General features: G+C 44.4%; 1 protein-coding gene across 9 annotated transcripts in view; it reads right to left on the bottom strand.

The window, feature by feature from the left end:
- Positions 1-15,262, bottom strand: part of KIF1B (kinesin family member 1B) — a 77,104-nt gene that overhangs the window by 41,422 nt on the left and 20,420 nt on the right. For 3 of the 9 annotated variants that reach the window (XM_027882501.1, XM_027882505.1, XM_027882506.1), the window contains exons 7-19: positions 14,549-14,660; positions 13,667-13,744; positions 13,470-13,535; positions 12,202-12,277; positions 11,832-11,910; positions 11,182-11,324; positions 7,511-7,644; positions 6,420-6,499; positions 5,968-6,043; positions 3,792-3,871; positions 2,343-2,449; positions 1,811-1,894; positions 90-270 (exon numbers count right to left, since the gene is read on the bottom strand). In XM_027882501.1, coding sequence (XP_027738302.1) covers positions 90-270; positions 1,811-1,894; positions 2,343-2,449; positions 3,792-3,871; positions 5,968-6,043; positions 6,420-6,499; positions 7,511-7,644; positions 11,182-11,324; positions 11,832-11,910; positions 12,202-12,277; positions 13,470-13,535; positions 13,667-13,744; positions 14,549-14,660 — 1,296 coding nt within the window. Of the gene's footprint in view, positions 1-89; positions 271-1,810; positions 1,895-2,342; positions 2,450-3,791; positions 3,872-5,967; positions 6,044-6,419; positions 6,500-7,510; positions 7,723-10,011; positions 10,054-11,181; positions 11,325-11,831; positions 11,911-12,201; positions 12,278-12,670; positions 12,689-13,469; positions 13,536-13,666; positions 13,745-14,548; positions 14,661-15,262 lie in introns of all 9 variants that reach the window. The other 6 variants (XM_027882497.1, XM_027882502.1, XM_027882500.1 and 3 more) reach the window with 4 other exon arrangements.

Genomic DNA, 15,262 nt, shown 5'->3' with positions numbered 1-15,262 from the left:
TGGGTGGCAGAGGCACTGTGTGGCAGAACCTGGCAACCTGCTGCTGACTCCTCCTTGCTTCAGGTAGAAATTCTGAGTTATTTTGTTACCTTTTCTCCATCTCCTGCTTCATGTCAATGCCCTGCTTCTCCAGGAGCTCCCTCTGGGCAAATGTCCAGTCAACTGGCTCCGAGGGAGTCTCAGCTGAGGGTGTTTTCTCTCTCTCTGCCCGTGCTTGCTCTGGGTGGTTGAATCTGAAGACGTGATTTTTCCCCATGATGATACGATTTCCTACAAACAGGAGCAGAAGTTTTAACTCTTTGGGGAGGTAAAAGGATTCCAAAAGCCCTGACAAGCATCACTCAATGATTCCTCCCATTTATCCCATGGGGTGACGGCCTAAGAGAGGATTGCCCTGCGAGATTTCTGTGTGCACACAAGTAGGGGACAAGAAGAAAAGGAGAGTGGTTTGTACAGGACAGTCACTGCTCACAGAGGGCATCCTCACCCTCAGGGGTCCCACCTGACATCCCAGCAGAGTTTAGAAAGAATTCAAGGACAAACCTGGGAGTGAGGACCAAGAGTTGCAGTAAATCAAACACATCACCAAATCCCATTCCTCTCCTCCACGCAGGCAAAAGCCACTTCAGGCAGAACTTTCATCTGGAAAAGCCTGACTTCAAACACTGGAGCACATGGTGCTTTACTCTGCTTTAAAATGTGGTTTATGTGTATGGATTTTATTGGAGTCCCAGCCAGTGGGATTTAGGGAAGGATTTTACAGCTTCTTTCATACCAATGTCAAAAGAGCTGAAGAAATCTAATATTGGTAAGTCTTCTGGCTAAATCCTACAGTTATCAGATGTCCCCATGTGGATGTTGGAAGGCATTAAAATGTCTCTGCTCTTCCAGAGAGCACATTAATGGAGTTAAAATTTTAACTAGTAAATACACCTCCAAAGTAACCAAAACTGTCCTTATCAATTCACGACCAAGACAGAGGCTCTTATAGATGTCAGACACCATGTCTATATTCTGCCAGTAACTTAATTTTCTAGATGCAGAAGGGAAAAAATGTACTTCTTTAAAGAGAAAATAAATTCTCCAGTCATGGTATTCAATATGAACCATATGCAGACTCAAAACAGCAAAAACTGTTCCTCCTTTACTGTCCAATCTTGTACTGCAGTCACTGCACTTGGATCCATGAAAATACTCCCAGCTTGGCACAAAGGACTCAGAGGTGGGGTTTGTTTGCTTGATTTTAGGGTTTTTTTTACCAGTGGAAAAATGGGGGAGGGCATAGAAACCCAGAAAGCATCAGAGCTTGAGAGAGACATGCTGAACCCCACAATTTAGGGAAGTCATTCCCTCCTCTCCAGTTCTTCCCCCTCTTGCATTTCTAAAGGAGTGCAGAGGGGGCTGAGTGGGAAATGTAATGAGAGCAAAGAGGAGCTGCTGCTCTCCAGCAGAGGGGCAGATCTCAGCTTTGCCAGGAAACTGGGAATTTTCCATCAGCCACTGGCAGTCTGTCTGCTCTGTCTCACGGGGAGTGCCAAGGGCAATAGGTTTGGGCAGGATAATTTGAATAATCTGGGGGGAAGCAGCAGGACAGGCAGGATGCTGCGTGGCAGTGAAGATTTAAATACACTCAGAGCTGGGGAAGCAAAGGATGCAAGAAAACAAACTGCAGCTGAGGGAAGAATGGCACCAACTTCTGTTCAGAAGCTCCACTCCAGAAAGGTGACCCTGCCCCTACACAGCACCCAGCATGTGATGGAAATGTCACACAGGGAGAATCTGCAGAAAAGGCCAGTGAAACATTCCTTACCCGAGCGCAGCTGCACGGGCTGCACCACCCTCTTGCCATTCACGTAGGTCTCTGATCGTTCACAAGGCTCCAGAGTAACAATAACTGCAAAGAAATCAGCACTGACGAGTGAGACTTCAGAGAAACACAAGTGTGCAAGCCCCCCCCAAGGCCTCCCATTTTCTGCCTGTCTTCACCAAAAAAGCGAATCGCTGGATGTCCTGCTGGTTAAAAATAAACCCCATGAGGAAATCAATACTACTGACACCTCCACACACTGCAGCTGGAAATTACTTTTCATGTTTGCAGTTAACTAAGGTCATAATTTAGCTGTTACACCGGCTGCAGCCTGCAATTCGGAGCTGTTATCACGATTTGAAGTTATTATCACTGGAACAAATTTTATTTTCCTCCCCTAAGACCGAAGCAAACAGCGAGTCAAAGCTGCTCGTTTTTCCTCAGGTCACTTCCAAATCCCAGCATTCCCAGGCCAAGCAGCAAGTGAGGAGCGAGAGATTCAGCAACACTTTGCCAGCAGGAGCAGTTTTTTTACCTTCCCCATTGTTGTTCCTCTCACTTCTGAAGATGCAGTGCTCCTCCTTGATGTGAGCCCCGCTCAGGACGATGTCCTGCCTTCGCTCAGCATCAGCCTGGCCGACCCTGGGGCACACAGAAGGTGTTTCAAGAGCAAATCACACACTTTCCACAGCTCTGTGTGGGACAACACAGCCCAGAAATACCCAGGAAAAAGTCTAAATTATTCAAACTATCCTCCTAGTTTAAAGGCTTGAAGGAGCATTTAATTCTGCACCGCAGCTTTCCCACGGAGTGGAGGATAACAGCTTCACAAAGCAAAGAGAAGTTTTCTCTCTCTAAAAACATGTAACTTAAAGAGAGAATTGAAGTGTTAAGCACCTCTGGATTCAATGCAATTATTTCCCTCTTGTGCACCTCAATTCTGCCTTTAGGAAAGGCTGCAGAAGGAAGAAGAACTTGCAGCGCTGCGTTTTCAGCAGCAGACAGGGATCATCCCTCCCAATAATCACCATCTGCACTTCAGCAAGGCAGCAAAAGTGGCTCAGGAGACTCCTGCTGAATAATTTGATGCTTCAGACAGCAAGAGGTTGGCTGCATCCCTGGAGCATGAAGATTTATGCCCATTGCAAACTCAAGTGTCTGAGCAATCCTAGATACAGACAACTTCATTTCCAATCCTAATGTTCATGAACTTGCTCTGCTTATTACTTTACACATTTCCTGATGTCAGCCAGCTAGGCTCAACATTGATTTTTTAAGCCCTAAGCTGTTCCATTCATCTTTCTGTGCTGAATTCTCTATAATTTGATGTTCCTTTCAGCAGGCCCCATGCATATCAGAGCAGGGCCAGCCCCTGTCTGTGAACTCTCCTCCAGTTGTTCCCCAGGAATGTACAGACTAAGCAACCAAACACAGTTTGGTGCTCCAAAGATAATAAAAAATCACCTCTTTCCTTCCAGCTGTCTTGACAACAAGTTTTGGAATAACATCCATTTACAATTCCGAATGTGGCAATTAAATTATCTCCTACATGTGAATGCAGAATGCATTAATTGTGCACAGGCATGGATAAGAGTTTATTTAAATAGGAAAGTGAACACTCATCCATACTCCAGCTGCTATGGTTTTCAATCCTGCACCCATCACAATCTCTCAGGCATCTATTACTTTTGTTTTCCTGCACCTCAGAGGGGATCTCAGCCTTTCTTTTACTGCCCAGGTGTAACAACCACCCCTTACAGCTGAGTGACTGCTTTCCATCACCTTCAAAACATCAAATCAACTGAAAAGGAAATGCATTTCTGTCCCTTTTTTTTATTTTATTTTCCACCTACAGCAACCTCATGCTTCACTTGTACCTACAAGTTGACCAGCTCAGGGCACAGTCATTATTTAAATTCATGGAGCATGGGGATTTAGGGAAGCAAAAGCAGCAAGCTGAGAGTGTGGCAGCCCCAACCCTCACCTGGTGATGCCATCTTTGATGTAGTACAGCAGACACTCAGACATGAGAGGATCTTCATTAAGGTTCACAAGATGGGGAGTCTGGAAGAACAGAGAGAAAAAAGTTAATTGAGAGCTGGGAATTAAATTCAGGTTCCTTCCTGCAGCTGTGGAGGATGTGGAATGATCCAGCAGTGTTGCCACGTTTGAGGTTATTCCATAATGTATTTTTTCTCTTGCAGTACTGAAAAGCATCACAAAGTACCAGCAGAAATACAGCTCAGATTGCTTAAGTTGTCTGAAATATCAATCCATAAAGGGAACAAAGGCTTCAGCTGGAGAAAAAAAAAATCCACGTAAAGTCTCTGTGAAAATGTTGCCTCAGTAAAATATTGAAGCTGATGTGGAACCAGTTTTGGCTTTTCCTGGGCAACACAAGTCAGGTGTTCGTTTAGCAAAGCCCGTTAACATCAAAATAAAGTCTAGAACTACCAACACTCTCTGGTACAAACAGCTAAAAAGCTCTTCATCTAAAAACTCCTTCTAAACTTAAATCCACTACAGTCACTAAACCAACCTTCTTTGGTGAAAAAACCCCATTGGAATCAGCAAACAAGTCACAGGGCCTCGGTGTGAAAATCTGCCCAGTGAGGTGGCAGTGAGCACAAGCACAGGAGAAAAGGCAAACATGGTTAAACAGAATTAAAGAAGAGAGATGACAAAAGAAAAATGAAACTGTTAATAAGCCCCTTGTCCCTTTGTTCCCCTCCAACAGAATAAATTCAGCAAAAGGAAATAAATTTGGCTAGAATTCCTCAGGAACACCACTGCCCTCAACTTACAGTAGCTGCAAAGAAGTTCACTTGAGAGGCATCTTAACAGCACTCAGTTTATTGAGGCTCAAAAGTTACTGGATGTTCACGATGAAACTCGTCTTTGAATAAAGAAATTTAATTGTCTATTGCCCAGTGGAAGATTTAACTATAAAGATGGAAAGGAGGGAGAAACGAGACAGCTTTTTCACCCCTAAAAATATAGGGGTGACCTAAAACTGCAGGTGAAGATGTCCCATGGCTGTTCACTGCATTCAATTTTCACAGCAGCAGCCACAGTTACTAAAGGAGAACTAATGGAAATGCAAGGATAGCAAGGAACAGAAGCAGACAGGACTAGGTGGGGAGTTTCACTTCTCCTAATAAATCCTACGTGGGTGAAAACAAACACTATCTATTACCAAAGCAACTACTTAATCCAAGTGGCATTTACACACAAACCTGATCAGCTGAAAATGCACCAAAAGAATCATCAAAAAGAGATGATGGCCTCTGAGGGAAAATCTAAAAGGAGATGAGGATCCGTAACATCAGAGAAAGAAATTTAAAGAATCAGCACCTTTACAAACCTCAGGCACTCCTGGAGCAGATTCCAGAAGCAAGCTGGAGTTCTACCTACTCCAGACATCCCAGGCTAACACCACTTAAAGGGAAGGATTACACATTTTAACTAGTTCTGCTGTTCTGCCTTTCTGTACAAGGCCACTCAACAGGTCCCTGTTTAGCCTTTGATCAAGATTATTACACACTTTATTACAAACCAGCAAGTTTCAGGCTAAAATATTCCCCCCTGCTCCTTGTTCAAAGATTTTTGAGGAAAGTTCTTTTCCTTGTAGTTCTTCAATAATTCTGCTTTACCTGCAGTTGGTTTCTTTGCCACCCTAATAATTTTATAGCGACAGCACTGATTTGTGCCCTTTCCCTGCACAGTTGTGCTTCTTCCAAATTTCAGAAAACAGAACTCCTGACAAGCACTGAAAGAAATATTCCCCTGCATCCCTCTCTGTTCAGTGGTTCACCGGATCACAGTCCCTTTTCCTCAGGGGAAGGAGGATTAACAAAAAAAAAAATTCAAGGAAGAGCATCTAAACAAGACTTCAAATTTCTCTGGGTGTCTCAAAGAAGAACAGGCAGAGCACAGGAAGGTCACACAGAGCTAGTGCAGACAGAGGCTACAAACTTCAGAGGCAGCATCTGCATTTCTGATTTCCTACCAAAGCAAGACATGCAAGGAGCTGCAAAACTTCTCCTTGAGCACAGAATCCTCTGCAGGAAGATCCACAGAAGTTCAACTCTCCTCCCCCTCTCCTCTCAGGCTGATCAGCCTTTTGGGGACACCACACAAGGGTTATCAATTTTCTCTACCTTTTTAGGTGAGAAGACTCCCAGGGTTCCTCCATCTTCCCGAATGGCAACTCCCATTTCTGCCAGCAAAGCCTCCCTGAGAGAGAAAAGCAAGGGATTGACCATAGTTGAGGTTTCTTAGACAAATAAGGTGTAATGAAAGCCTGCAAATGAAGGCATTAGACTCTGAACCAGTCTATCCAGGGCTGTCACCAGCTCAGGGCACAGCAGGGCAAGTTTGGAAATTTCAGTCCCAGAGATGGCAGGCTGTGGAACAGCAATTTTAACTGCAAGAAGCACAGGGAGGAGCAGGGCTCTGTCTCAGCAGTGCCCCTGGTGTTCCACATCTCACACAAAGCTCAGCACCACCATCCCCAAGCACCATTCTGCTGCTGCTTTGTTTGTGAACACAGTGAAATCTCCATTTTCCACACTTTTCCCTCTTCCACATCACAGCACTTCCGATTCCTGACCTTTCCATCCTGATGGCCTCGGTTTTCCTCAGTTTCTCTTCCCATGTTTCATTCAGCTCTGCAATGATCTTCTCGGATTCCTGTGTGAAAACATCAGAAGCTGCTTTACAACTCTTCCCAAAGCTCTTCACACAATACACAAAGCAACTGAAGTCTGTGCTCAGTTTGGGCCTCAAAATAATTTCGTATAAAAAAAGCACTCTTAGCACTTTAAAATTTTAATTTTTTTTTCCCCTTAATTCTTTAAAGGGTAAATAGCCCTGAAGGCCAGCTGAGAAGAAAAGATGACTTCATATCTAAACACAGTCAGACTTTATTTCAAACCACTTAAAAAAATTAAGGGGGGGGAAACAAACTGAACATCTGATTTACAGGCATTATTCAGTAACTGGATGCCAAGGAACTGCAGAGACCACACTGTTATTTCCATGGCAACAGCGGGTTTCCATCAGGAAGGGGATATGCAGCGTGTGCTCCGTCGCTGTGCCAGTGTCTCATGGACAAACATGAGAATGGAGCAGAGATTAAACACAGCCAGCTCTCCCCACTCACCCACCCCTGGAGACTGGGGGGGGACTGTCATAAAAATCCAGGAATCCTTCCCTGTGCTGCCCCTGTGTGAGGTTCAGCTGCGGGCAGAGCTGGGACAAGGCTGCCATTGTCTGGGGGAAGCACTGCCCTTCTGTGCCTCCCGTTTCAATCTGTGGGGGCTGGGAGAACACAACACTGCCAGGATTCTTCTGCCTCCTTTTTGTAGCTTTGGGGTGATTTGGTTTTCTGAAAGCTGAGTGCATTTGCAAGTCAGACTTGGCCCACGCTGGTGCTGAGCAGGCCTCGTGGAGTCTACGCTTAGGATCCCGTTTTCCATAATTCCCACTGTAGCAGAGGGCCCAGAAATAAACCCCAAGAATTTAATTTATAATCACAATCAAAACCTAAACAATCCCAACAAGCAAAAGTGGTGCACGGACCCAGTTTCTGGCCCACCACTAAGTGCCCTTTTTAAGTGGGATTCAGACAACACCCTGCAGAGCCAGGATCTGTTCATGAGGGAAAGCTGTCCCCGTTCCCGGCCCCTCCTCCAGACCTACCTTCAAACGCTCGATGGCCTCCTCTCCTCCAGGTGTTGACATGATTCTTTCCTGTATACTGGACACAGATGTTAAGCCCACCTGACTACTGAGAGAGCAGGAGGATGGAGAGGCAGTGAGGGACCCCATGGAGGCTGTGGAAAAATTGCCAGGACGTTGATTCTCGGAGGCTAGCAAGTATCTATGCTTATTGTTCTGAAAATCTTTCAGATCTGGGAGAGAGACACACAGACACAGGGGAGGCAGGAAGAGGGGGGAAAGGAAAGTAGGAAAGGGGAGGAAGAGGGAAGCAGAAAGAGGAAAAAGGAAAGGAAGGAAATACCAGTGTAAGAGGAAAGCATTTAAGCAGCAACAAGACAAGTTTTGTAATTTTTAGATGGCAGTTCTGAAACAAATCTTTTAATACTAGTAACAGAATAACTCAGATCCTGAGATTACTAGGAGGGACTGCAGCCTAAACCTTTCTGATCCAAAAAGCTTGAAAAAAACCAATTCCACACTTGGCAAAAAGAAACCATCCTACTCCTCACTGAGCAGCACCGGGCTCAGAGCAGGGCCAGGTGCAGGTCCTCGTGACAAAAGTGACACTGTGGGCTCAACTCTGAAGAGACACCAACCCCTCCAACTCAGCCAAACATTCTCTTCCAGATTCCTTCAACCTAAAATGCTGATCAGGTAAATCTTTCTCACAGCAGTGGTTCTGTGGGAAGCACCCACACCACAGGATGAAGCAGGGAGGATGTGAATCACCTGCCAGCCCATGGCAGGGAAAAGGGAACACAAGTTCACAACATCACCATTCTGTTACTTCTTAACCTCCCTTATCTGAAGAAGGGAAATTTAATATAACTGAGTGAAATATCTGATAATGCTCTCAATACTCCAAGGTGCTTCAAAGCTTTTTGGTTGTTAGTTTAAATAAGAAAGGTCTTTAAAAAGAAAAAACTAAATTTTAATGAGGCAGCTTTTGTAGCCTGAAAACCTTGAGGTCTGAAAGATGACACCCTGATAGACAGAGAACAAGGAATAGCTGCCTGAATGATTTAAGAACAAATATCCAGTGGAAATTTATTTTAATTTGTCTTCTTGGATATGTCTGTAAATAATATGCTCAGAATAATCACACACCTAAAAGAAAATCCTCTAACATGAAAATACTGGACAACTGAATAGCTCTGTTTCAATATTTTAATAGTTTTAAATTTTATTTCAAAGACAAATCCTTCGAAATAGCTTCAGGAAAGAAACAGGTCAAATCAGACCTTGAAAGTTATAAACAAGGGCATCACACTTATAAAAATGAGATGCATAGATTTCCCTGTCCTCCTCCCCTGGACAATCCTGCCATTGGCAGCCTCGTGCCCTACTTCACCCTCAACCTGCTCTTTCAGCCTCGTGGAACTGCTGATTGCATGGAGTCAGTTTGAAAACCACCATCTGCAAATACAGGAGGCAGGGGGTGGGAGTCGAGCAGAAGAAAAGCAGGTTAAGGGAAGGCAATGCTGCTGGGATGAGGAAAGCAGGCATGACAGAGCAGGGATGGAGTCTCAGAAGGCCATGCACTCCTGCACAGGGGGGGAAGAGGCACCTGCAGTGGCTCCCCCAGGCTGGGGGCAGCAGAGGCTGAGCCCTGCCCTCCATGCTGGGGCTCAGCTCCCACTCCCACACCCATACACGGTGCTGGGGCTCAGCTCCCACACCCACACCCACACCCACACACGCTGCTGGGGCTCAGCTCCCACACCCACACACACCCCACGCTGCACCCCCACATCTGCCAGGCCAGGATGAGGCTTTACACCAGCAGTAGCTGTAACTGGAGGAAATTTCAGACAGATCTCTTTCAGCTGATGCTGAGTGAGGGAGAAGGAGACTGAAAGAGTTCAAAGAGTCTGCTGACCTCAGACCTTGGAAGCAAACACCATCAGAAATGAAAAGCTCTTTGCTGACTGGTTTTAACCCTATCAAGTTAATCACCTGCAAGTATGCAACCTCAAATAAGGGACCTTCAGCAGAATAAGATGCTCAACTTCTTCCTTTTTCTTTTAAAGAACTATACAAAATAAATCTCAGTGTCCAGGAGGAACTGATCACGTTTTATCTTGAGTTCATCACCTGGCACATTTAAAACTTCTAGCTGGAAAAGAGCCCTTAAAACACCAGCAAAAACCGCTCAACTAAATAACTGAGAAAAGGTGGGAGAAGAAGATTTTCTGCTCCAAATCTAAACCGTTCACTGTCATGAAAATGCACTAAAGAACTACCACTCTCCCTTCTATGTTCTGGCAAAAGAAAGCAACGCTGCATTTTAAACTTTGCACTTTTCTTTTGCCTGTGGGCTCAGTCTGAGAAGTGCTGGTGAGGCTGCTTTTCATGGGACTGCACTGCATTCCAGCGAGTGTTCTGTCTGGGATTTCCCTGTGAGAAATGCTGGCATGCAAAGCTCTGTTAAAAGCTGACCCAGAGAAAGCAGGTTAGAAAGAGAACCACACAATACACACATTTGACTCCACTTCCAGAGTATTCATCTCCCATTGGATCAACTGAAAGGAAGCAGGAGGGAAAATACAAGAAGGATCAAAATTGAAGGTTCACTACAGACACAGGAAGGGAAGAGAATTCTAGTTGATATTTAAAGGCACAAAACCACAATTATTCAGTAACAGTTTCTTCAGTTGGGATTCAGAACCAAAACCCCCAGACTGTACCAAGCATGAAAACACTTGCATTTCATTGTCTTCTGGCCCCATCCTCTTGAAACCAAGCAAACAAGGAGGTAAATACATGTTACACATCTTCAAACAGCCTGGGACTAAGTAAAGGCTTCTGCTTCACAGATAAACAGCTCTGATCAGGAACTGGTGCAATATTCTTTGGTTTGGTTGGGGTTTTTTTTAAGTCAAAGAATCTTTCAATCCACTGGAGCACACTGTGTGTTTTTATGGGCATTTCCTTCACCAGGGATTCATTCACTGCTCATGCTATGGCAGCTACAATCCCATTTCATTTGCCTTGTTTGGAATGAGCACAAGGAAATTGGGCACAAGTGTGTTCTGGTGCTTTAAGAGGTTGCTGGCAAAGCAGATCAGCACAACGCTGCTCTGCCAAGCTCACTCAGAACCTCCCAGAAGGATTAGTTAGTTATTCACAAGCAGCTGTTTCGCAGCTATTCCAAGATGACAAATGATTTGTCACTCAGGACATTGTCTGACATGAGCCATTGTTTCCTTTTCTGAGCGAGGATGGCATTGAAGCCAGGTATCAACCCAGAACCCTAAGCCTTTGAGGGGGAAGAAAAGATGCTTTTTATTCTCAGTATGAAGCTGAGTTTCTCTATCTCAACTCCTTTCACTGGCAGCCAGACAAAAAGCCCTCCATAACTCACCAGGGCAGCTCCTGAATGGGCAAGTTCTGTTACACAAAAGCATTTCCACAGTAATAGGAAATTCACACTCTGTGTTTCTCCTTGAGAGTCTGAAGGTGGCAACTCCACAGACAATCCTGGCTGCTTAAAGACAGAAGAGGCTGCCATTTCTAGAATTTCCAATCTTACATTTCAGCAGCTATATTTAAATCTGGTGCTTTAAATCCCTTTCTGTCCCAGGCCCAGCTCTCCCTCCTGTGCCAGAGAGGCCAAGCTCAAGATGGTAAGGTGTGTTTAATCCACTTACTGTCGATAATATCTCCCAGCCCTTGAGCACGCAGCAGATCCTTCAGCCTCGTCACCTCCTCCTTCAGCTCCCTCACCAGCTTGGCGTTGGGGTCCTCGTTGATGACAGCGTTGCATTTAATCTGCTTCGCGCGGTCGGCGTATCTGCAACCACAGCGCAGCCATGAGACCTCCCAGCAAGCTGGGAACTGCTGCTGTGCCACCCAGGGATGCAGCACCACGGAACACTGCACCTTCAGCTTGCAGCTGTGTGGCACAGGAGAGGGTATGGCTGGATTAGATCCGGCCATGCAGAAAAGAGACAAGTTCTGTCTGAGGTGGATTAATAAGATGTAGGACCGACAATTATTATTTTCCTTTATTCAGTGCTTTGACCAATATGCTCAGTTTTAGGGACAACACTGAAGGTATGTTCTTACACACCAACACAGGAAGATGAGTCTGATTTTTCAAGTTAAGGGTAGGCAATAAATCCCTGGCAAAAAACCTCTAAAAATTGGGTTTCCTCTTTAGGGTAATCGAGTTCTTGCCAGCACAGTCTCCTTTCCCCACAGATATTCTCAAAGTATAATAACCCAAAGGTTTGAAGGACAAAATATGGCCACGAGAGCAAACAGTTACCCACATCCCTCTCAGAGACAAAGGAAGTACCTTAAAGTGCTCAGAGTTTCATCATAGTTTATGTCTGCTGGACTGAGAGCAGCAACCATTGCAGTTCTGGAGTTACCACCTATAATGAACAGGCAAGATTTGAGCTGAAATTACAGTGCACCACCTAATTACCTACTAAATATCTGTATTCTCAAGAAATTACAGAATTCAACTACGGTCTCCATTGCCAAGAAACATGCAGAAATCACAGGAAAGGGTTGTAACATTAACACAGGGTGGGACTGTGACAATTCAAGATTTTACTAAAACTATTTAACATAACACTTGATGCAATTTTAAGTGAGTTAAAAGCAGTCAGGAAGTTCAGTGAGACTTTCCTTCCACACTGGCACAGACAGAGCAGCCATACCTAGATTTTCTCGGAGCAGCCACGTCAGCACAGAATCCCTGTAGGGTATAAAATCTGTCTTCTTCTTTTTTTTACTCTACAAAAAGGAATAACAGAATATGAAAAACAAACACTGAACAGGAAAAGGAAATTTAGGACATAAACTTCACAGTGTGGGTATTAAAAGGACCATGAGAACACACACATGTGCTCCCTAAACATGGGGGGCTCACCCCTGATTGTACAAATGATTGCTCAGTTTGGTGTTAAGATAACCTGCACCACATTCTGACACCTCAGCAGACCATGGGAAGCAGTTCAGGGAACTCCCTGGATGCTCTGCCTTCAGAAAGGTTTTGCTGCGTATGAAGAATATCTTTCTGACACTTAAATTCTGTGTTCTGACACCATTCCAGGAAAATTTAAGTAGCAAACCTTACACTCAGGCAAAAAACCCCCAAAATTACTGCAACTACACAGAGCATCCTACCTTGCTGGTGCAGTTATCCTAAGTTGAAAGCATTAAAGAAAGAGGAAGAAGACACAGGATGAGCTTCTTAACAGAGCTTTATACATAATTTCCATGTTAGCTTGAACAGTACTTTCTCTTCCTGACAACCCAAATGAATGAGAATTGTTTCAATTAAAACCAGAAAAATTTTGAAAGCACCTAAACACATTCAAGCCTGTCCAACTGTTGAAAACTCACTTTTAAAAGGAACAACAATAATTTATTTGTTTTGGGTTGTTGTGGGGTTTTTTTGAACAATAGCTGAGTATCAAAGTAAAAGACAGTACTTTTCTAAACTTACAACCTTTTGCTTGGATCAATATATGCTCAACATATGCTCACTTAACACCTTATTAAGTCTTGCCATTGCAAAAAAAACCCAGTGATAATCAAATACTACCCTGGTATTTCTCCAGCTTTGAATAACAAAGCTGCACTTTAGTTTTCTAAAATTATTCTCTCAAACAAAACTGAAATTCCTGCTCTGCAGAACTGCTCTGTGAACGCGTCTGCCACACAAACACAGGCTGCTTTTGCAAGGTTTCTTCACACTTAACCAAACACTGCTCCCATCTGCCCACAAAGCAAGTTCCTCCCAGCCTGCATGACCTCCACACAAGAGTATCAGCACTTTCATCTGTCAAAACACACACAGCTAATTGGGCTGGGAATGTGAGGCCAAGAACAGGGAATGGTTCTGCTGTACTCCAGCCACTTCACTGACTCAGTTGTACCAGCTGGGCCAAGGTTGTTGCAGGTAAGTAAATGCTGCACTTACCACTTCAGCCAGGGCTGAAATAACTTTGCCCAGAGTTGTGAGGGACTTGTTTATATTTGCTCCTTCCTGAAAAAAACAGGAGACGGCGTTATATAGCAATTAACACTGTTCAGCCACCAATCTCTGTAGTCTTCAGTTTCACAACTGTTTTTTCCACATTTGTAAGAGCAATCCCTCCTTTTCCTTTCCATCTGTACCTTTAGCCGGGTTCCTTTGGCCCCAGTGGAGTCAGCTCGTTCACTCCCAGCCAGATCCACCAGGCTGATCTTGCTGACCTGCAGAGAAAAGGCACATCAGCCTGAGAATTAGAGCAAAACCAAAACTCCAACGAATTCTACGGCAATGGAACAACTCCACTGACTAAAAAAGCCACCCCAGTGTCCTTAAAGCTGCAGTCAAACAGTTTTCACAAGCAATTAGCTTGATGCTGTTATCTCAGGGATAAGAAGTGTCTGGGATTATGCTCTGGTTTAAGTATCACTATACCTAGAAGGGACAATGAGGTCTCACATGAACACAGCAGGAGTCAGAGGGAATGAAGCTTTACTGCTGCAGACAACACAAGAATCTCAAAGGAAGAGAAACCACACTTCATCCTGGCTCTGGTGGCATCACCAGCAAAGCACTGGCAGTCTGTGGCTTCAGTGAGGCAGGGCAGCTAATGACAATTAACTCTGATAATTCATTTTATAGGGTCTTATCATTTAGGGGGGTTTCTTCAATAAACGATTTTTTTTCAGGTCTGTCCACAGCAGTCAGTTCAGAAACATGCATATTACCTGTATTTCAGCTCCTTTTGCATGCTTTATTTCAGAACCCAGTCCTTAAGGCCATATTTTCCCCACGTCTGTATATTCTCCTCCTGCACACAGTCCCCATTTAGTTGTTTTTTAGAATCACAGTCAAACAAAATCCCACAGGAAATAAATGGGCTCTGTCAAGGCACACAGCAAGTTCACCCCTTAAATCACCAGAAAAAAAAGCAATTCTCATGTTCTCCTCACCCTGCCAACAAGAATAAGTCACTGCAGGGAAAGATTAGTGAAGAACAGTCAGAAAACCACTTATCTGTACCACACCTTCTCTGTGGAAAGATCAGTTTCTGTGTCGTGTTTCTTCTGAGTGAAGACAATTGTAAACACAGCATGGGAGCGGCTGCTGGTTTCGTTCATGTTGGTGGCTGCCACAGTCCTGAAATAGGAACAGATATTGGGCATGTTTCGAAAAGCACAGCTCCTGCAGGGCTGAATGCAGCTGCAGAGGAAGGGGAGCAAGAGCTGGACAGGTGATGCTCTGCCCTGTAAGTAAAATCAAGGCACACCTAATCCCGTTGATAAACTCTTGGATTTTTCACTCCTGAACTACCTCTGTTTTTGTCAGAGCTTAAAAAGGGCTTTCTCAATCTGTGGACTGGATAATCTACCTCACATGCAAACACCCAAGAAAATGGGAGCAGCACTTCTGTGAGACTTTCCCACACATTGTTAAATGGAGCCAACAGCTGACATGGAAACAACTACTAATGAAGCAGAAACTAAAGCTGGAATGCCAACTTCAGTCCTGACCACTTGAATGAAGGACAGAGGGGACTGAGCTCACATGTTTATTTATACCAGGATGGTGACACAGTGCACAGCAGAGGAAGAACTAAATGCCAGTATAACTATTTAGACACTTCCCCTCAAGTCTCATTACAGCCTTTAGATGTCTGCACAGTGATTTGCAGCACTATTTCACCACATAAATTAATATCAGCCTTTTAATAGCATTGATGGGTGCACATTTCAATAGCA

Source organism: Empidonax traillii, unplaced genomic scaffold, assembly GCF_003031625.1.
Source record: "Empidonax traillii isolate 1590-97213 ecotype Southwest subspecies unplaced genomic scaffold, ASM303162v1 scaffold106:size2091409, whole genome shotgun sequence".
Taxonomy (NCBI): Eukaryota; Metazoa; Chordata; class Aves; order Passeriformes; family Tyrannidae; genus Empidonax; species Empidonax traillii.
The sequence above is the reverse complement of the archived record's forward strand: the minus strand, read 5'-3'. Positions and strand labels throughout refer to the sequence as shown.